The sequence below is a fragment of the Hevea brasiliensis genome, chromosome 14 (assembly GCF_030052815.1).
Source record: "Hevea brasiliensis isolate MT/VB/25A 57/8 chromosome 14, ASM3005281v1, whole genome shotgun sequence".
Lineage (NCBI taxonomy): Eukaryota > Viridiplantae > Streptophyta > Magnoliopsida > Malpighiales > Euphorbiaceae > Hevea > Hevea brasiliensis.
The window spans coordinates 81,932,680-81,955,838 of NC_079506.1; the positions used below are offsets into that span (position 1 = coordinate 81,932,680).

The 23,159-nt window shown below is 32.5% G+C and overlaps 2 protein-coding genes and 1 pseudogene across 7 annotated transcripts; 1 reads left to right on the forward strand and 2 right to left on the reverse strand.

Annotated features, from left to right (window-relative positions):
• The first annotated feature begins 3,595 nt into the window (after window positions 1-3,595).
• Window positions 3,596-6,727, forward strand: LOC110660478 (CDP-diacylglycerol--glycerol-3-phosphate 3-phosphatidyltransferase 2-like; annotated as a pseudogene).
• A 2,141-nt stretch (window positions 6,728-8,868) lies between these two features.
• Window positions 8,869-12,530, reverse strand: LOC110660477 (protein IN2-1 homolog B). 2 transcript variants are annotated; one of them, XM_058133482.1, is made up of 12 exons: window positions 12,279-12,530; window positions 12,053-12,127; window positions 11,911-11,971; window positions 11,523-11,609; window positions 11,363-11,428; window positions 11,187-11,285; window positions 11,013-11,112; window positions 10,852-10,928; window positions 10,616-10,723; window positions 9,816-9,896; window positions 9,683-9,736; window positions 8,869-9,362 (listed from the first exon to the last, which is right to left on the reverse strand). In XM_058133482.1, the coding sequence occupies exons 1-11, from the start codon at window positions 12,503-12,505 to the stop codon at window positions 9,725-9,727; spliced, it is 993 nt and encodes a 330-aa protein (XP_057989465.1). In that variant the 5' UTR covers window positions 12,506-12,530; the 3' UTR covers window positions 8,869-9,362; window positions 9,683-9,724. The 2 variants fall into 2 exon arrangements, with proteins under 2 accessions (XP_057989465.1, XP_021674503.2); XM_021818811.2 differs by lacking the exon at window positions 11,363-11,428 and having other exon boundaries at window positions 12,279-12,529.
• A 3,846-nt stretch (window positions 12,531-16,376) lies between these two features.
• LOC110660476 (probable protein phosphatase 2C 38) lies at window positions 16,377-22,718 on the reverse strand. 5 transcript variants are annotated; one of them, XM_058133487.1, is made up of 7 exons: window positions 22,293-22,718; window positions 22,042-22,100; window positions 20,898-21,389; window positions 19,076-19,458; window positions 18,051-18,287; window positions 17,318-17,548; window positions 16,377-16,768 (listed from the first exon to the last, which is right to left on the reverse strand). In XM_058133487.1, exons 3-6 carry the CDS (start codon window positions 21,220-21,222, stop codon window positions 17,318-17,320), a joined length of 1,176 nt encoding a protein of 391 aa, XP_057989470.1. In that variant the 5' UTR covers window positions 21,223-21,389; window positions 22,042-22,100; window positions 22,293-22,718; the 3' UTR covers window positions 16,377-16,768. The 5 variants fall into 5 exon arrangements, with proteins under 5 accessions (XP_057989470.1, XP_057989468.1, XP_057989469.1 ...); XM_058133485.1 differs by having other exon boundaries at window positions 16,377-16,871; XM_058133486.1 differs by having other exon boundaries at window positions 17,310-17,548.
• Window positions 22,719-23,159: the final 441 nt, after the last annotated feature.

Below are 23,159 nucleotides of genomic sequence, written 5' to 3' on the forward strand. Positions count from 1 at the left end.
AAAAAATATTTATAATATTTATAAAAATATTTATAATAATAATATTATTATATTAAATTAATTAAATGTAAAACTTATTTAATATTATTAATAAAATTATGGCAAAATTAATAAAATTATAAAAATTATAGAATAATTAGATCACTTTTTTTTTTAATTTTCATTGACATATTTTTAAAGTACAGAAATTCTTTGTTGTTAAAAATTAAAAATTGCCAAGGGGTAATATCGTAAAAGCAGCAGTAACATAAAATGAGTGGGTCCCTATACAGGTAGGCCCCAAGGGTCTTATCATTCTATCTATCCACTAAATGAAAAGGTTTTTTTTTGTTTAATAATAATAAAAGTGAAAATGAAACGTTTCTACTTTTTGGGACAAAATTGATCATTAAGGAGATGCTAAACTATATGATTAATTAAGAATAAAATCATATCAATGTTACATAATAGCTAGCATTAAAATCTCATTCCTTAACTTATCATAGTTAATAAAAGAATATATTTTGATCCAAATTGAGTTAATTATTAAATATATTGAGAGTATTAAAAGTAAATTATTTTTATAATATAAAAAATGAGTCTCACATGATTGTGAGAGATAGTGCATGTACACCAAGTACACTTAATATTTTTTTTAAATTGAGCTATCAATCATGAAATTTCAAATTTAAAAGAGTCTAATGCTACTTGAATTTAATAATTTACGATTTGTTCAGCAGCGTTAACTATTCTAATAAATATGTTGTTAGTGATTAATTATATATATAGTGATTTGAAGTAGAAGTATTTGATAAAAATAATTACTGAATTTGCTAGTTAAATATAAATATAGCGATATCTTTTTTTTTTTTGCCATAATCAAAATATTGGTATAAATACTAACTTTTAAAAGTTAATATTCTATGAATGTATAGTATTTTAATTATAATTGAAACACTAAATGTTACTTTTAAAATTATTGCCGAACAGAGTTTTAGAGTTTTATTATTTTTATTTATTTATTTTAAATTTATTATAATTATAATAAAAATAAGAAATTACTTTTATCTTACATATAATTAAGAGATTAAAACAATAATTAAAACAAAACTATATAAATCACTTTACTTGATTTTATTTCAATGGCTGAATGTATATATTTTTGCTAGCTCAAGTTCAAATCTACTCCCTTAATTTCCTATTAAAAGAAATTACAATACTATATAGGAAGTGAATTCCATGAGTTTCTGGCTTTTCATTAATTAATTTAATAATTATTATGAATTTATTAAGTTTTTATTAAGTTAAAAAAAATTAATTCAATCTCAAAATTTTGCTTATGCATCATTTTATCAACCTAAGTTTCTATTTTGTAGCTAATTCATCATGGGCTACTTTCTATCATCTATGTCAATTATATTTATGTAAAAAGTAAAGGAAGCTAAACTTCTTTCAATTTAAAAGAAATAAATACTCATTCCAATGAAGTAAGTTATTTTATAGAAAATTCACTTTTAAAGAAGTTGAAAGTTTGAATCAAACAAGCCCAATAATATTTAGGGGTGAACATTCGGTTTGAACCGAATTAAATTATAAAAATTGAATTTTAAATTTTAGAAACCGAACCGAATCGAATCAAAATGGGTGAAAAATTGAATCGAACTGAATCACTCTATTTCGGTTTGATTTGATTTAAACCGATCAGTTTTGATTTTTGATTATTTTTTAATTTAGACTTGATTTTCAAGTTATTTGGTCTAATTTTTACTTTGGTTTGAACCTAATAAAAATTAATATATATAAAATTAAATATAATTCATAAATTTCCTATAAAAATAAATCAATTCAAAAATCGATTCGGTTCGATTTAGTTCGATTTGAATATATAAATTACTATTCAATTCGGTTCTGTTCGGTTTAACTAATTTTTTTTCTTCAAAATCGAATCAAACCAAATAACCGAAATTTTTATAATGTAAAATCGAATCGAACCGATTAAACCGAATTGATTAGATTCGGTTCGATTTTTCGATTTGAACCAAATTCTGCTCAGCCCTAATAATGTTAACATTTGGATGTATTTAATATAAACTCAAATTCACTTGAGAATAAATTTCATTATTGCTAAATTAAATATTTGTATCGAAATATATATTAATTTAATTGAAGTATATATATATATATATAATTCAAGCTCTTCATAGACACTCCCCTAACTTTTTCAAAGAATTTGTTAAATCTATTTCCTGTTGCCAATGTTTTGTTAATTGGGATGTGCTGTTGATTAGAAACAATGCAAGCTACTTTTATAGGCTTCCCCATTAATCAAGCTACTAGCTTTATAGATATTCTTGTTCACCAAATTAAAAAGCCATCAATTGAAACCTTACAGGCTTTGGCTTTCCCATTAATCTAGCTACTGCAACATCTTGCGCTTGTTCCAAGGCATCAATTTGGGTGAGCGTTTGGTGGGGAGAAATCTATTCTCAATCCAGCTCATGCTTCAAGCCTCATGTATGTCTAATGTTTCTGTGATAATTCATTCTTGTGTTTGGATCAAATAAATGTAAAAATTTACTTTATTTACATTTATATTTTCAGAAGAAATAATTAACATTTTTTAATGATTATTTTTTATTTTAAAATTATTTTTTAGAAGATATTTTAAAATTATAATATTGCACATGTAGATTTATTATTTTACCATTAATTTGTATAATTTCAATTTTGATAAAATTTAGCTTAATTTTAAGAAATTTCGTGATATTTAGATGTAAAATTTTAAATGAATTTTCCTAAAATTATTCTTAGATGTTTCCTTTACTTGCTCTTTAAATATATACACTTGTATACTTCGTTTATTTAGCGAAAAATAATTTATAAATAAAAAATATTATAATCAAGTAATAAAAAAAATTTTTTATAAATTTTTTTTTTATTTTTAATAAAATATTTACATTTATATGTACATAACATGATAAACACAATCCATTAGTTAATATTATAATTAAATAATAAAAAATATTTTTATTAAAAATTGTGATTGTAATATTTTTTTATTATTTTGCAATAAAAAATACTTCTTCCTTTTTAAAAGGGAGAGTCCTTTTTTTTAAATAATTTAATTTTTTTAATACTACAGTATGCAAAATTTATTTATTTAAAAAATATTTTTCTTAAAATAAATAAAGTAATAATATATAAAATTATTATTTATTAATTTTTTAGCAATGAAAATATAAAATGCATATTAGAAAAACAACTAGACCCACAAATTTTTAATTTTTCATAAATAAACACATTTTTATATTTCCCATAAAAATATTATAGTTATAAATAAAAAACTACATGCCTATATATAATATTTAATTTTAATTTTTTAGGACATATTATATATTTAATAATACGAAGAGATGTTTATTAAAAAATAAAAAATACTATATATTAAATTAATAAATTCTTACTAATAATATTAAAATTATTTTTAAGATAGCAAGTTTTTTAGTTTGAATTTTAATTAAAATTAATTAAATAAAAAATACTATATTTCTTTAATTACTACAAAATATTATAGTAATTAGTTAAAAAAAAAAAAAACTTCTGGAATTCGCCCATTAATCCACCGACAGATCCAAGTTTGACTCGGAATGCCACCACCTCCATTATGGCAGTCCTTAAACTGAGTGTGACGCCTTCCTTTTGCGGGAAACCCTACAAATGGGCCCGCACCGTCACTTCCACTTCCGCGTCTGCCACTTCTAGCTGCGCCTCCACCACAGGGGTCGCTCCCTTTGTTACGCCTCACACTTGTTCACTTTCACTATGTTTGGCCCTAAATAGCAATGGAAGCGATTGGCGCAGGTTAACGCCCTGAGCATCATTTGCCTCTAATAGTAGCTATTATAATAGTAATAGTAACTGTTTACTAGGGTTTGCTTTTCGTGGCCAAAAGCGTTTCTCTCTTTTTCATTGCAATTCTAGCTGCTCCTCCTCCTCCTCCTCCAACGCTCCAAAAGCAGCAGATATGGGTACTGAGACCAAGGTCAATGGGGTTGATTGGTATCAGAATAACTATTTAAACGGTCAGAATCAGCCGCTGCTGCGGTCGCGGTCTTTGCAAAATCGGCACAAGCAAGACTCATATTATAAATTGCTCACTCTACCTACCATTTTAACTCTTGGCCGTGTCGCTTCTGTGCCGCTTCTCGTTAGCAGTACGTTACACTTTAGGTTTTTCCTTTTACTCTCATATGTGCTTTATCGGGTATATATTTCGATTCATTTTATTGTTTGATTCGAGGTAGGTCGTATTTATTTAGGTGTGTTTTTCCAATAGCTTTTTTTTTTGAACATATTATAATTATTTATCAGTTGTAGTTAATTGAATTTCAATTTCAATTTGGTAAATTTTGATGCATCTTTTGGTTATCCAATCCAATAGGAAAGCTTGCACATTGCCTTTCTATTTTCTCTGGCAAGATTGCAAATTAATTGCGGTTTTTTTTTATTTTTTTCTTTTTACGAGATTTATCTTCGTTGATGATGAAGCGAGTTGATTATAGATTTCCATGCATGTAATGTCAAATAGTTATTTGGGTTTTATACAAGCTATGACATGACTAAATGATTTGGTGTTTTGAAATATTTGCACGACCTCTCTGTATTGGTGCTGCATTTGGAGGATCTAGCTGGCTTTATCCTGCTAGCTACATTGTCTTAAATGGATTATTTGGTTAATCTTAGAAATGAAATGGAAATGGGTACAGGAGTAATTTTATAGTCTTTGTCATAGGAGAAATCAGGTTCTAAACTATATAGAATCTCTTTTTTGTTTTGTTTGGTACTCTATTCATCTTATCTCGGGTGGAAGCAAAATATAACTATGAGCATACTTTTCAAAATAATTTTTAGGCCTCGTTTAGCTTGCCTTCCTAAAACTGAAAATTGGAATGGGAATCCTGAAATGAGATGTCTTGAGTGACTTCCATTTGCAGGATGAACCAAATAGGCCCTAAGGACTACTGAATTCTGGAGTTGGAAAAGTTTGGTTGTTCCTAAGAAACTCAAAAGCTGAAATTTTGTAGATGGGATGGGATTTGGGGAGCTAACTCACCAAATTTTGTTCTCTAGCTTTTTATGTGGATAGTTGGTGGGGGGGAGCTTTCATTGCTGCAGCAATTACTGATGGGCTTGATGGGTACCTAGCCCAAAAGGTATTTCTTTGCATTTATTAACCTTTAGATCTGTCATTCATAATAAATTAAAGTAAGTGCTTAAATGCTTTTCAGATGAGATTAGGCTCTGCCTTTGGTGCATTTTTGGATCCAGTGGCTGATAAAGTATGTGTTTCTTTTTGGATGATATTATCAGTTTTTGGTTAAGCCAAGTTGAATTAACATTTATGGTTTCATTTTGACTTCGAAGAATGATTTGAGGTTTGTATTTGATTCTTATGCTGGTTACATGCAGCTTATGGTTGCTGCTACCTTGGTCTTATTGTGTACCAGACCTCTGGAAGTTGCAATCTCTGGACAAGTGTCATGGCCACTGACTGTACCATCAATAGCCATAATTGGTTGGGAGGTGATATTGTTATTTGTAATTATTTTATTATAACTGTAATATCATAAGGTCACACTTGAGTGGGCTTGCTCATTGGAGTTCAACTATTTTCCCCCCTCTTTAGGGTTTAGGTTAAAGTGCCTTTTTAGTAGGGTTTATATGTCTTGGTTTTGTATTCATTATTTTAATAAGTTTAATTGATGCTTTTACTTTTTGCATTCGTTGCATGGGAGAATTATATGTTCTTTAATCGTTTTGTTAGGTTTACTCTCTCTCTCTCTCTCTCTCTCTCTCTCTTCTCCCCATGCCACTATTACACAAATCAATGCTTTGCTGGCGTCATTAGTGTGCTTATCCTGACAGTCCTTTGATGTATACTGTTTATCTAGTTTTACCCTTCAGACAACAAGCTATTTTCATTTGATATTTTGGGGTATGCTATTTTATTTGACAAACCAATTGCCTATTTACTTGTAGATAACCATGTCCGCAGTCAGAGAATGGGCAGCTTCACAGAATAGTAAACTCTTAGAGGTTTGTCTATGATTGCCTGTGCTTTTTGACCGTGTCTGCCTTACCTATCCAAACTTATCAATGTTATTGTTTCGAATTTTCTCCTAGAACAAATGCTTCATTTCTAATTGCATCTAACTCTCAAGAACAATCTGTTCTCAGGCAGTTGCTGTTAATAACTTGGGGAAGTGGAAAACTGCAACACAGATGACTGCACTAACCATTCTCCTGGCTACCTGAGACAGCAGGTCCCTACCCACTTTCTTTTTCATATTGTTCTTCCTGCTTTTTTGACCTAGTCAGTAGTCTCATCTACTTATTCATGATGCATAAAAGAAGTCTCATTGGATTGTTCTCTGAGACATCTGACCTTCTCTGCCTCTGCCCTTTCTTTGTTCAGTCTTGGAGGACCAGGGATTTTGGCAGCTCCTGGTGTTGTTTTGCTTTATATCTCGGCAAGTCTTTCTGTGTGGTCTTTAGTTGTGTAAATGAGTAAGATATGGAGAGTGTTGCTGAAGTAGTTTGCTTGGCCTGCTGCGTATTTGCTTCTCACCATGGATTCTGGATGAGGTCATCATACACCAAACATTCCCTTTTAATGGCTGCCGTTAGGGATCATCTTTCTTCAGGTGTAAGGTGGATAAAGTGGAGTTGGTTCTTTTAACGAAAAGAAAAACTCCTACATGTTTAGGTTACTTTTCTTTGGTATTCATTTTTGCTGAGGTGATATCATGGTCTCTCTATGGCTTTCCAAGTTTTGAAAATCTCCAAGTTCCCTTGTTGATTTGATATACCAGAAAAATTTTACTGAGGTAGATGTCCAAACAAGCATCCCACTTTGATGCTTTTACCAACAGCCACCGGTGGTGTGAAATGCAGATGCAGAGCTTCCTGTGTCATTGATGCAGTGCAGTGGGCGGATCCTTACAGAAACACATTGTGCAGTAATTCAGTTGCTGATGGAGCTGAAGGAAAAAAAAATCCCATTCAGTTTATTATGTAAACAAGCAAGATTATGCAACTTAACTTATTAATGAGAGTTTTTGGATTTAGATGCTATTTGTAAAGCCATTTTTGAGGCACGGACGGTTCATTATGTCATTAGAGCTAGAGAACTCGAAAAATATCTGGCCATTTCCATATTACCAAAATTGATTCATTTCAACGGCTACAATATGTTTGTTAGGAGTTTAATTTTGAGAGTATGTCCTCTATGTATATTCTCAAAAATTCTGTATGATCTATGATGTATAATATATGTTAATTTTTTGTTCTGCCTCTTCGCTTTTTGCCTTCTATGAGCCTTCTCTTGACCACCTGTTTAAATGCTTCGTCGTTGCCGATGCATTGAATATTATTATAAACGAGACAGTATTGATCTTGTTCTAAATACAAATTAAGATTGAATTTTTTAATCTTTTACAATCAAATTGTTGATTTATTATTATTTTTTTTTTGTTAATCTTTATCCTTTCAGAATTAAATTGTTGATTTCTCATTGAGTTTTTTGATTGATTTTAAAATTAATTATTATCTAATATGCAATGAAGTTAAAATAATGAGAATAAAAATAAAAAATGAACATTGCCAAATTGACTAATCACCTAAATTTTATGGATCTTTTTAACTTTTTAACCTTAATCGATACTGAGATAATAGATCTTGTGAGCCTACAAATAGCACATTAATTGTGACGTGAGTTACATGCAATTTTTAGGCAAATTCAGTTGAAATTAAGATTTCAAGAATTTAATTGATGTAACTCCAGCCTCTTAAATAATATACCAATAGTCTATAAATAATATTTACATTTATAATTTTTATGATGATTAAAAAAATAATTAGATAATTTCATTTTTATAAAACATGTTAGTAATTTATTATCTTTTCTTAAAAATACGAAAAAATAAATATCAACGTAATAACTTGTTGATTTAATTAAGAATGAGATAATAATATTAGCTTCAAAAAATTATATAAATATTTAATATATTTTATAGAGATAAAGAATAAAATTATATTGAGCCGAATCTAAATATTCATTAATAGAGTGATAATGAAATCAGAACTATGAAGAGATTGAATACAAATAATTTTAAACAAAATAAAAAGTTAAATATGACTATTATTTATGGATAAGAAAAATAATTTTAAAATAGCATTTAATATTTCGACATTAGTTAAAATACTCTCTTTTATTTTCTTCAATAGCATAATATTTATATTGATATTTAAAGTTTAAAGAAGTGCTTTATAAATATTATCCTCGTAAATTTTAAAAATTGAAAAAATATTTTAACTATTATAAAAAAATATAATAATACTAATTTTACACTTAATAACTAATTCAATATCTATTTTTACATAATATTTTTATTTTAAATTATTATATAAATAATTAATCTTCAATAATTTACAATTATTAGAATAGCTATTAGAACAATATTGTGAATACACCCTTCAACATTAGGTGCCAAACTAACTATCGACTCAAATATTAAGAATTTTTTTACCCTTTGGCCAACGTCAAATTATCTGCCAGTATCCTGTTTAAGGTCTGATAAAAAAATCTTTAAAAATGCTTTTGATAAAGCAATTCAGCATCCTTATTCTTCAAAGTAAGAAAATGTTTTAAGTTGAACCTTCAAATTTTTAGTATCATCACAAGATTCTCCCTGGGTTAATTTACCATTGGCATACATCATCTAATGCATGATATATCTAATACACCACAATGCAATGTAATGCAATCAAATTTTCTACTTACATTCAATATTAAATTTGACTACATTGCATTATTGTCTACTAAACATATCATAAAAAGGAATTTGATAGCATTACATTGCATACATCTTACTAAACATAACATTATTTAGTTTTTCTATCTGTTTAATTGGTCTCACACTAGAGTCTAATCTGTTCAATTTATTGATTTTTTGCATTTGGGTTGAACCCAAAATGGTTGCCTTCTATGGTTCTCTTGTTAAAATGCAATGAATTTTAATAAACTGGTAGGCATATTGTGATTTTGCATTGCAATAAAACTTGCTGAGTTGTTGGTTCATCCCATTGAAGCCAGAAATGTGGGAGAAGGAAAACTTGGAAGATGGCATTGAGGAAGAGGCACAGATAAAGGTACAACAAAGTAGCACAGAAGCTTCATGTTGTTGAACTTTAGGGAAAAAGAAGATTGGAAATAGCATCCTACCATGACCCTTCACAGGATATGCAGGGCCTGTTAAAGTTTATGAAGGCAACTGTAAATCTGACTGGGATGCACGGGTTGCCCACAGTAGGAAAGATCAGACCTGCAGAAAAGTAGCAGCACAAGCCAAGAAGAACAGGATGTTTGAGTGGCTATTTTATATAGCTGCAGAGTATAAAGGCTCATAATCTAACCAATGTCTGTCAACAAAAACCAACCACATTGATAATAGATAAAGAGTGTTTTAGTGCTTTGTTGATATCAGCATACAGTGGTAGTTTCACACACAAAAAAAAAAAAAAAAAAAAAAAACCTACGAACACATGGGATTATTCCTTTTCAAATTATGGGTACTTCTCCTAATGAAGTTCTATAGATGTGAAGTGTAAACCTTTAAAGCTAATCACATGGGAAAATTCTTACTTCAATTATCAGACTTCATGGCTGGAGAGAGAAAAACAGAGTTCAGAGCCGTGCCTGCACAAGAAATAGTTCAGTAATGTTTTGGCAAATTCCAACTTCAAGTCACAATCCAGTAAATAGTAGCAGAAAATACCAAAAAGCGTTTCTTGTAGGTTTCAACATGTTCCTTAGGATCTCGCCGGGTTTGATTGTAAGCCTCATTTTTGTTCATCTCCTGCAAAACAACAATTTATATCATTTTTGGATCCAAAACAGAAGGGAATGGAGAAGGGCAGGAGAATTCATGCAAGTAACCAGCTCCAACAAGCTTAGGCAAATATTTGAGTAGTTCAGCTGAGCCTCCTAAACAGAACATTTACGGCTCCTTTTTCTTATTTATAAGATATATGCTTAGCCGGGTATCACATTGTTGAAAATAAGACATCTCAAATATCTACGCAAACTGATAACGACATAAATTTATGTTTGTCTACACTTCAGCTATGTGATGTGACAGGAGAACAAAGCACAGAAGCTACATGCCAAATTTCTAACATGAAAGCAAATAATTTCACAAGAACAAGAAAGAAAACACAATTGAGATATGGCAATAAACTAATACAATTACAAATGAACCCATATTTATGATGGGAATAGACATTATGAAAGGTAATATTCTAGACAGTCAATTCTTGATTTACCCCATCAATCAATTTTTTGCTTGCTCAATCAATCATTTCCCGTTATATGATTTGATGTGATCAAAAAATGGAAAGTAAGTATATTCTCCAACAATATGAAAGAGATTTCAACCCCTGATGTGGTGGCACTCAAGATTCATTGGAACTTATCATGAGATGAGTAAGTTTATAAAATTCAGTTACCAAAATAAGAATCCTATTGGAGCTGAAATGCATATGCTCAATTTGAGATGGAAGTAAACAGTTTTCATACCTCAATCCACGCAGCCAGATTAGGTCTTCCTTCAGTGATATCATATTTCCTTAGGTCCAACAAGGCAGGTTGAAATCTTTCAATGAATGGAGCATAAGCGATATCCACCTGTAACAAATGGAGCATAAATTCTAACTTGGTCAGTTTCAATGCAATTAATAAACATATTTCACATAAAAAATTGGTGGAAACTAGATATCAATGTCACAACATCTATAAGAATCTGTCATCCATACCAGACTGAACTGGCCAAGGAAAAAGGGTCCATCATCAAATTTGGAAAGAGATGTTTCTATGAAATCAAGTACAGTACCTGAGGCAATTCATCACTGTCATCACTTTGTTTATGTTAATAGTAGATTGAGAAAATGTAGGAGGCCACAAGCAACAAACCTACCAGCTTCATTTGCATCTCCTTTGAAAAAGGAAACTAGAGCTTTGTTGAAAGAGTCAGTGTAGGCAAACAACTCTTCTGCTAACTCTTTCTTTGCAGGATCCTGTGAATCAGAACATTAAATATTTATTTAAACGAAGAGATGAAAGCAAGAATAGAGGATGCTGTGAATCTTACTTCAGGTAAAAGTGATGGCCCATCAAAGTTACTGTCAATGTATTTAATCAAATCAAGAGACTCTCCTTTGACTTCATGATTGTGTTCCAGTGAAGGTACCTGCAAGTAACATCCATAAGCAATCCATAAAAAAAGAAGCAAAAAATAATTTGAGGCCAACGAAGTGCAAACCATACAAGCTCTAAGTAATTATACATCCAGGGTGTGAATGTTATTGATTGATTAGTAGCAGTCGTTGTTTCCTACATTCCAGTACTGATTAGAGCATTGCTAAATTCTTTGATATGTGAGAAATCAAAAAACAACCTGAAACAAATTGCCTTCACAGAACCTCACCTTGTTAGGAGGGTAGACTTTCTCCTTGTACCAGGATGGCCTATTTTGCAGATCAATAGGAACCAATTTTATCTTGTCCTGCAATCCCTGTTCTCCCAATTTGGTCAAGAAAGAAGAGAGAGAGAGAGAGAGAGAGAGAGAGAGAGAGAGGTTCAGCATAAAATAAAAAGAAAATGAAAAGAAAAGAACACGCCAAAATAAAGATATTAACTCTCAAATTGCTATGGAACATGAATTCCCACTCAACCAATTGGCCGAGACAATCTGTGACATTTCTAAGATCCTAATTTCTAAAGGGAAAAGTTTATCATAGACCAAACAAAGTAAGAATATTGTACATACAAACTAAAATAACTTAAACCAAGTCAAGGAAAGTTGAAGAAACAACCTTACAGTTGCGAGCAATCCACACACGCTGAGCATATGGGCATGTGTACGATATGTACAACCTTGAACATACCCCCAAAGGTAAGATAATTCACTGCATAGTTGATAAATTTGGAAGCAAATGAAGCAAAACTGGGCCGTACCTTGTTGTTCCATCATAGATTGAAGGTGGGTCTGAAGTAGAAGTTAGAGGCGGTGGAAGAACCTCCTTCACACTTCTGCACAAAGAGAGACCGACAGAGAGACAGTTCAGAACTTAAAACCCAATTGCTGTTTGATTTCTCAGAAAATAAGCAAGTGAAAAGAAAATGGATTTTTCATAATCTTTTCTTCATTTTTCTCAGCTATCAAACAAACTTAGGGACTTACCCAGTAGCCATTGAAGCCGAAATGGCTGAAGGTGCAGGCCTTGAGTTCCTCAGCGAGAGAAAAGAAGCAACTCGATGAAACTGAAGTGAATAATGAGAGTGTAATTTGATGGGATAGCCAGCGTTTGCGAATCTAGCAGGATTCTTGGAGAGGAAAAGGATAGAAAGATCTTTTGAAGACGTCAGTGGTGACGAACTACTGAAGTAGCTAAGTGCCAATGAGGCCATTTCTGGTTGGTGTCTCAGATTACATTTAATTGTTAGTTAATATAGCCTTCTTGATTTTGAGGAAGCCGGATGAATTGGGGTAATTTGCATTTTTTTCACTGAACTTTGAGTGTGTTTCATGCTCGTCCCTAAACTTTAATTTATTATAAAAAAATCCTTAAATTGTAATTTAGTTAGTAAATCATCCTTTTATATGTAATAGCAGATTTTAAAAACATAGAAGTATTATCTTTTTTTTTTTTCCTTCTCATCTCTTTTTCTTTCAAATTGATAGATGAATGTTAATTAATAAAATTCTTTTATTTTACATAAATTTTTATTTATTAAAGTTATTGATAAAAATTAATTTTAATTTATTATTAATTTACTATCATTTGTTGGTTATAGTTAAATTTAAGTAAATTAATTAAAATTGTTAATTATTAAATTAAATTAAATTAAATTAAATTAAATAATAGGCAAGAGATACCTGTCGGTAAATAAATGTGAAAGTGTCTTTTTGTAACACTCCAAAATTTTAAATTTTATTATTTTATGAGCATTTTTGGTATTTTAATTTTATTTAAATTTTAGGAATTTTTTTGAGATTTTTCAGATTTTAAAAATCGGGTTCGATTTTCTGAAAATATAAACTTTGATGATTTTTAAAAATTAATTTAAAGATCACGTGGCAAAACTAAAAATATATTTAGAGTCTACGTATTTTTCTGAGTTTTCTGGAAATTTTTTGAAATTTTTGGACCTCATTTTCGGTCTCGAGGCAGAGTAAAAATTTAAAATTTTATATTCCGAATCGAACCGGACGAATCGAACCGAACCGAATCGGATCGATCGAATCGGACCGGCTCCTTTTCTTCTTCTCTTTTCTTCCGCGCGTCTTGACCTCCTCCCCTTCTCTCTCTCTTTTCTCTCTCCTCCCTCCTCCCCTTGCCACGCCGCCACCTCCTCGCTTCGCCTCACGCGCCGCCTCCCCACGGCCGGCCGCACTGAACGCCAAAACCCGAAACAATGCGCCACAAGACGACTCGGCTTCCCAGCCAAAATCCGGCCGATCCGGCCACCAATTGGACCGGGTCTTGTGTCTAAAATCATCTACTCGTCGAGAGCTTTCCATAGACACCAAGAACACTGAAATCCATCGAGCGATTTGTCCAATTTTTCCCCGGGAAGTTTTAGCCCATTTTGATTTTTTTGGGCTAGATTTCTCGCAAACCGTGAATCCCACGAGAAAACCGAGAGTACCAAAGCTCTCCACTCGTCGAGAGCTTCGTGGCGACATAAATTTCGAATTTTTCCGATACCGTTTTTCGGTGGGTTCCACGAAACTTCGCAGTATCTTTTCGAGCATTAAATGAGCTTAGAAAATTCTGAAAAATTTATGTACTAACCCCCGTATTGTGGGCTTCGTGTAGATATCCTCAATTCGCGAAAATTCGACAGTTGACCGGGTCTGTGAATTTCCGGCCAGACAGACCCGTTACCGGAAAAGTCTCCGAATTGGACCGAGGTTTTGGGTATCCCCCATTGTCAGACGTCCCGAGCGCGTTCCCGAAGTCGGAATCGGCAAAGGTAAACCCAAACCTTGCTTTTTCGTAATTTTCTAGTGCTTAAATAGGATTAAAAATTCATAAAATATTCGTGGTAGCTCAGAAAATTATGATTCTTTTTGCAATAGCCTAGTAATATTGCTAAGGACCGCGGGGCAAAGTTTTAGAATTTTTAGAGCTTGTTTGTGTAGTTTTTGCAAAAATGATCGATTATAAGGACTAAATTAAAATTTTACATATTGTGATGAATGACTGATTTGATGGGCCCAGGAGGGGCTGTGTGATGTGATTGAGTTATGGATATATGGATTGTGAATATAGAAGTGTGTTTTGAGCCATTTTGCAGGTTGGGTAGATCCTAGGTATAGGGGAGACTCTGCCGGATTTTCGGCACGACTTAGGACGTATTTGGTCTTTTCTTGATTGTATTAAGTCATTTGTATTAAATAATTGTAATGTAATTGTCAGGTGAGCCGGGAGAGCCTTCTTCCTCCGCCTAGCCGCCACAGTGACCGTTGTCAAGTCTGTGAGTAAAATATTAATTTTAATTGTAATTTCACTATTATTATATGTTCGAGCATACCCATGCATCACTTATATGCATATATCTATGTAGATAAACTTTAGGCACGATTTATGTTGCATTCATAACTGTGAAAGTGCCATGTATGTTATTATGGTAATTTGGAGCAGTGTGCGTGCGTTAGCGTGCGTGTGATGTGGTGTGGACTATGGATAGGACGGGTAGACACGGCTTGAGATCTTCGCTGGGACCCGGTCCTTCGGGTAGACACGGCTTGAGTTCTTCGCTGGGACCTCGATTTGGTTATTAAGTGGAAGTCCGAGCTGAGTTCTTCGCTGGCACAGTTGGAATTAAGAGAGCTGTATAGGAGATCAGCTCCCATATATATTATGATTGATGTTACTGGGTGTGTGAGTGCTCCAAATTACCTTTTTGATGTTATAATGTGAAAATGTTGTTGATGTTGCATTTCACTCTACAGGATGCATTAGTTTTAGATAGTTATAGAGATTATAGTTAAAATTGATATTTTACTCTCTGAGTCGAACGCTCACTCCTGTTCAATATTTTTCCAGGCCACAGGAGGATATTTTTGAGGCTAACCTGCTTTCTCCCTCGCAGGTCGATTATTAATGTTTGTATAAACTTGTTAAATCTTAGAATTTCCGCATGTGTTAGAAATATTTATTTGATTTGGGTCTGTAAACTAAATTATTATTGTGGACCTGTAAACTTAATATTCTATGCATGTTTGATGGATTGGATGAGGGAGCTGAGCTCCCATTTATTTTTATGCTGATGAGTATGTGGAGGGTGAGCTGAGCTCCCCAATTGAGTATTTACTGTGTTTACAGGTCGGGTGAGTCATAAACTCCCCGTTGGTAGGTCCATTTTATGGCCGGACTCTGTCCGGTTGATTTCTTGAAATTGGGCCCAAATGGGCCTTAGAGTTGGGTTAAGTGAATAGTTAGGCTTACTACGGGCTTCGGGGGCGTTAGGCTGGCCCAGGTCCTAGTGCCGGTCCGGCACATAAGTTGGGTCGTGACACTTTTCAAGTGAGATTAATAGGAAGGGAATAGAGAAAGGGGTAAAATAGTATTTTCTTTATATTTTTACTTATAAATCTATTATTGTAGGTGAAAAAGATAAGTTTTTCAAACAAAAATAAAATTTAAGGACTTTTTTTATAATAAATTAAAGTTTAGGGATGAACATGAAAAATTCACTAAAATTCAAGGATGATAGTGCAAATTACCGATGAATTTCATACAGTCACATGCACACCTTTTTTTTCTTTAGTTAGATAAATAGTTTATCAAAATTAATTATTTAGTTTTTTTTTTTTCAAATTAATCCTTTTTTTTTAAATATAAGTAAACTTGTTTTAGCCTTAAATTTTTATATTATTTAGTCTTTATAATTTTAATTATCCGTACAGCTTGGTCCCTCTGATCAATGCTAAAACAAATTGACTAACATACGTTTTCTTTAGTAGAAATCTAACCTAAACATGCATGTTCTTCATCCACAAGATTTGCAGAAATTGCAAGAGGAAGACATTGAGCTCCATTAACTTCTGACTGCTTTATTAGAGGTCCATTTCTCAAGTGCATTGTCTCTGCCAGGGAGTGTATATTTTCCTGGCATGACATACCAATCCAATTCAAGGAACTCAGCATCTTTGAGATGAATTGTTAGGCAGAGGCATGAAGGCACACCAGCAATATCCCGAATTGGCAATAATCCATAAGCAAACAATTTCCATAGCAAAATTTGCAATTCACTAGACATGGACACTGCATCGTTTGAAAGTTAATTTGATTCGGTATAAGCTCGACTTTATATAAAAATGAATTTAATAACTTTTACTTTAAATATTTGTATCAAGATTCATATAATCCGATCTATATCCAATCCCAACAAGAATAGAAGTGAGTCGCTTCCGGCTCGGCTTTAGCTTAAGCAGTGGTCGGCCTTCCGACACGCACCCACACCCACGGCGGGACTACCGTAGGAAAGCCCACACCAGCTAGCTAACATGGGAAGATAAGATCTTCCCGGATAACAATAGCCTCTATGTGAATCTCTTGGCTTGGGAATGGCTCAACCCACAACAAGTGAACAAATCTTGACACAAATATCTGATGTAAAGACTTTTAAGCTCCTTTTTGTATAAAGTCGAGCTTATAGTACCTACACCAATTTGATGCCCTAGTTATTTCAAAAACAGGTACAACCAACTGCAGGTTGATGAATAACTGTACAGTATATACTTGCATGTTCATTCCTGAGAGACCTGAAACCAAATCAATAGTGACATGATGCATTATTAGTAAAGGGGGATAAAGGGAAAATGCACAAATGGGCAACTGAATGAATGAAAATAATATTTCATTTGTTGAATTTCCACTTCAATGGCAATATTTTGTTTGTTAAGGGTTCTTGAAGCAGTTGAGTGAAACCATAGCTGTAATGATGAATAGCATATCAAGTATCACATGCCAATATCTAGGCTCTTAAGAAAGGCCTTTGTTTTTTCTGAAGCACCATCTGTCAAGGCATCAACTCTACTATCTATGGAAGTCTCTTTCTTATGACTTGTTGAAATTTCTGAGAAGCGTGGCTATACAATAGGGGAAAAAAATTAATCTTTCCTTAAGACTCTACTCTTAGGAATTTTTTTTTTTCTTAATACAAATGAAGAAATGAGGATTAAGCATCAAGCGTTTAGAACCTCTTGACCTATGTAATGAAATGTCCAGGGATCCCACCACCTCCTCTGATCGAAAGCAGAGGCCCCTGGCCGGAGCTGCGACTGATCAGATGTGAATCAAGGAACAAAACTATAACAGTGATATCATCATGAAAATGTCTCCTCACACCACGATCAATCTTTTTCAGGTCTGCGTATCTCATTTCTCTTTTCTTTGCCGCTTCTCGAAGTGCAGCTTTGAGAAGTTTTCTTGCAATACCCTGCAAGAACATGGAATATTAAACTCTATCCAAAAGCAACTGAAAATTAAAAAATAAAAAAAAACCAAGCAAATTAACTTTGAGAAAATATATTATCAGTAAAATCAAAATAAGAAATAACTCCAGCACCATGTACCACTTAATAAACATACCCAGTGAAAGAATAAAATTCAAAAAAAAAAGAAAGAAAGAAAATAAAAAAGTAGCCAGCACCACCATTTGAAATAAATACTACTCCAGTGGGAGTAGAATCACCTTCAGTATGTAAATGTTTACCTGATAAAATGATAGCTATCTGAAGAAAACAGGGAATTGATACAGATTCTATTGCCAAAGAATTGAACTTTAAATATAAAAAAAATCTAATGATCCTGACAAAGTATAAGTCATAATTTCCTGAATTTGGTTATAAGCATAGCCACAATCACAATATGTCACAAAAATACAAAAGAAAAGTGAAGAGCGGCGGGGGGGGGGGGAGGAAGGAAACAAAAATTCCTACATTACGTGGGCAGTTGTTGACAATGTCAACCGCTTCCTGATTGCTTAGGTGCTCCCATAGGCCATCTGATGCAAATATAAGAAATAGATCCTCAGGATAGAGTTTCTGTACTGAAACTGTTGGCTCAGCTTTAAGAATTGGCTTATCGAAGGGTTCGGGCAATCTAAATTTAGCCAACAGAGGCTCTCTGTTGAATTCTGCCCTCTTTAAATAGGCATCACCTATGGATCTTGAGATCTGCAAAAGTAGCAAACCTCTGTCAACAGAGTAACGTATATTTGTGCAAGATATCATTCTTGAGCAGGCAATCCAATAATATTCTCTTTGTAACAATTTCATAGCGTATCTCCTATTTATGTATAAAGAGATTCAGATTGCAATGATTTGATAATTCTGTATTTCGAGCCACAAATCTCACTTAACTTTCCAAATATGCAAATAGGCAGATGACAACATAATGTATTCCTTGTTTTCTGCATTTAACTCATTACAGTGGTCCCTGAAATCGTCACTTCAAGCTTAAAGTGCATATATTCATGAACACAAAAATTAATTCTTAAAATTTGTCTTTATCTATTCATAACAAATACCCTACTCATTCTTGAAATTTGAAATAATATCACTAGCAACTTATCAGCTCCAGCTCATGAATTGGACGTGGAAACCATCTTCTACCCTTTAAAATCGAAGGCATTTAAGGTCAAGAAACATCATCCACTATAAGAATATTCAATGCTACCATAATATTACTTAAAGAACCATTAAACAAACAGTGGAAACCTTCGGGCAGGCAGAAGATTGAAATAATGACATCAATGAAAATAAAATTAAGCACCAGAACCCTGATGAAAAAGAGTCCCAGAAATAAAAAAAATTATCATGAATTTAATTTATTTCAACCATGAATTGAACACATTCTATTGAAACCAACAGGAGGAAAAACAACGAAGAGACTCGTAATAAGCAATTTAAAATGAGATACAGCAAAAGAAAAAAATATTTATCACAGGCCCTTGAAAAATCACCTGAATCAGACCCTTCACGCGCCAAACCTTGTGTTTTAAAACCACAATCTGTGGATCATCGGGATGCAGTGATTGCAATTCCTCTCTCACAGATTCAATACTTGCATTGTGTTCATATGATAGCTGAACAGCTTTGACCTCTTTAATGGATTTGTCCAATCTTCCTAACACCACTCGAGAATCCCCTGCATTTGCAATGTATAGATTTCCACTACATATTATACCTACCAAACAACATGAACCAACAGAAGCAATTTGTGGCTTTATTTGCCACTGCTGCTGTACTAGAGAGAGAAATGCCTCTTCTGTTGCTAAAAATGCTTTGTTGATAACATCTGCAGACATTCCATGGGTCTCTGATGTAAATTCTGCACCATGAATAGCTGTCAAGTCAGTTAAAATATGCATTAGCTACATAGACATTGAAACCCAATTGAAGAGAAGAAAAGAAAGTAGAATGGTTGTGCTTGCACATTTGACTACAGTGCATCTTTAACTTAAAAAATGCAAAAGATAAGATTCTGAATTCTGGTAGATGATACATACAGGGAGAACTCATTGTCATAGGGGCGATAAACATGATGTTCTCTAGCCCTTTTTACACAAAAAGTGTTCATATATCTGTTGTAAAAAATTTTCAGAGGATTTTTTTAGGTTCAATAACATTCAACTTTCTGTTATTCTGGTGCAATGTGGAGATTATTAGATGAGTTTAATGAGAAGTGACTACATATTCTTTATTAAATTTTGCTGATAGTCCTTTCCAAGCAGATTCTCACAGTTTATACAACTTTTTTTTTTTGCAAATGAAAATAGCCATTACGAATGTCCAATATACTTAGAGAAGTTCTAAATTCTCTGCACATCCCTTCCAATCTCTTCAAGGATGAAAGCTTTTTTATTTCAAAAAAATTATGCCTCTTATTTATGCTTCTTTTCCATTTCAACCACAAATATATCTGCCTTACTCTTGTTGAGCAGCTCACAACAATTTTAAAAATATTCCTTAATTCTGATTCAAAATCAGAAGCAATAAATCCAAATTCGAAATTCTATCTTATAAAGCTAGAAATATGAATATTATCTATTTTTTAAAAGCATCTTAGAGTGCAAACCTCCTGTTCAATTGAACCCTTCAGTTTAGTTTGGTCCAAGAAACAGGGCTTCCAAGACAATGCTATGGCCAGAAAAATGTTCATGATGAGTATACAAAGTGTGTGGCACCAAATCAACAGAAAAATTATGATCAAGCTCAAAAACTTTCTAATTGTCCAAACATCAACACAAATGTGAAACAGTAACCATCACTGTGCATGGGAAAATTGAATTCTGCTAATGACAAGCATAGAAAAATAACAGAACCTCTAATTGATCAGTCTAAGAGAATGAGAACAACACAGATAATCATGACCAACCAAATATCGTATGAAACAATTATTGCCAAGCTCATAAACTTTCAAATAGTCAAACATCAATACAAATATGGAACAGCAGCCATCACTTTGTGTGGGAATATTTAATTAATGACAAAATAAACAAATACTAGAACCTCCAATTGACTAGGAACACAGATAATCATAGTCAACCATACAGTGTGACAAATTACTGTCAAGCTCATAAAATTTCGAATAGTCCAAACATCAACACAGATGTGAAGCATGGGAATATTGCATGTAACTGAAGACAATCAAAGAAAAATGATAAAACCTCTCATTGACCAGGAGATGAGAACAACACAAATAATCGTAGTAAACCAAATATAGCATGAAACAACATTTTAGCTGACTAATTAAATTTATCAAGCCAGAGAGACAAAACATACTCTTGATATTTTCAAAAAGATGCTGATTTACAAATCGAGCAGCTTCTGGACCTCCATGACCATCATAAATTCCTACAAATGTGCCTTGAGGACCCGATTCAAGCAAGCTCATTGGACCTGATTCAAGTTGGCTACAGTCTTCCAATAGATTGTTCGCTTGAATTACTGCCATTGAGAACTCCCCATTTACATGGTGTCCTGAATCTTTGTACCACAACAATCCATCAGCCCGACCATTATCATCTCCACCGCTGCTAGAATTATCACCCTCAACAGAAGGCTTCCAACAAGGTGCAACAATCCTCATCAAAGTATTTGATACCATTACTCACATATTCACGACCCAGTAACCCACAAATCAAACTAGTCCTCAAAAAAGCATCAATAGCTCTACCAAAAGCTAAACTTGATTCTATTGTCTCCTGAATCCCCAACCCCACAGCAGAAGTTTCAGAAATCAAATACTCATTGACAAATGCAGAAACCATTAATCTGCAGCACAACACATCATTACACAAACTAACGGTCATGTTCAGGAAATCGTGCAATATGATTTTAAGGCATATGTTGGTACACACCATAATATGAGGGGATAGTTTGTGTGATGAACAAATGATATGCGCCAAAACCAAAAATTAAGAGGTTGAGGAAGAAAACAAGAAAGAAAGTAACACTAATCTCTCTAGAAATATAAAGTAGATTATAGGTACAAAAATTAAATAATATGGATTTAATGCGTATATAAAAAAATAAAACGCCATTACCAATCGGCTGAATTCATGGGCATATCCATAAACTGCATAATATAATGTTTGAGACATAGTTAAATCAAATTAAACTATTATGGCACAGCCACAGCATTTGAAGATAATTTTCAGTCTACCTTGCAAGCCAATGAATTTTGAGACAAGAATCAGAATGCAGGTACTATGAATCTGAGTTATAAAATATCACAACATGTTAATGGGTACACCCAGAAACTATATTATACAAAGTATGACCCAAACAATCACCAAAATGATAAAGAACATACACAATTTAAATTTAAAGGGTATTTGATGGGAAGAATCAAATGTGACCCAAAGGCACAAATAAAGCAATCATAGAACTCCAAAAATATCCAATACGCAATTCTCTAACATACCTAGTGAACTTATAATCTTCATGGAAACGTCCAAAAATCAAACTTCAGAGACCCTCAATCTGAAACATAAAACAACAAAGAAGAAATAATAGGTACAACCCAGGAATCACAAACTATGAACTATGAGACCAAAGAAAAAAAAAAAATATATATATATATATATATATATATATATATATATATATATATATATATATATGTTGGTTTACAAACAATTGCATAAAAAAATTGGAAAAGGGTTTTAAACATACCTTGCCAATCTCAAAAAAAAAAGAAGAAAAGAAAAAAAATATTGCAAAATCCTTCAATCAAAGGGCTTAAAATGAAAAAAGCCCAGAAATTTGAAGGATTTAGTTGAGAGAATGGGGGGATTTAGAATGTACCAACAGGTGAAAAGGTTGTAATAAAGGCATGTCTAGACAGAGAGAGAGAGAGAGAGAGAGAGACAGCAAGAGAGAGAGAAGGGGATTGGAGACCGTGGAGCTGTGATTGCTTATAGTTTTTTTGTGCCCTTTTGGGGTTCTAAAGAAAGAAAGGATTGGAATTTAACAACAAAGCTTGCGTTTTGGAAATCAATGATAAGAGGGTGCTCTTCTCTTCTCTTCTCCTCTGATCTTCTCCCCTTTTCTTCTCTCTTATTTCTTTGTGGGCTTATCGTGTTGCTAGATTTTCATTTCTGTTTTTATTTTTTATTTATTTTTCTAATTTATTTTTGCCCTTTGGAGGGTTGTTGACTTTGACCTCCAACGAACCCCCCATTTTAGGCAACTTTTCCTCATTTTCCTTTCTCCTTATTATAGTAAACCATAATATATTTTTGTATATTCCTTTTTTATTTTCATCATTTTCATTTTATTTTTTTATATACGTTCGCCTAATATATATATATATATATATATATATATATATATATATATATATATAACATAGTGATTTACTCAAAAAAATATCACATAATAATTTCTTTAAAAAATTTGTTGCATGTCACTTTCTATTAATAATTTATTTTTATACTCATTTAGAATAATAATTATTTAATTTTTTTAATTTATTTTTTAATTATTAATATTATTTATAATTCTATTTTAGCATTTATTAGAGTAATATTTTCAAAAAAA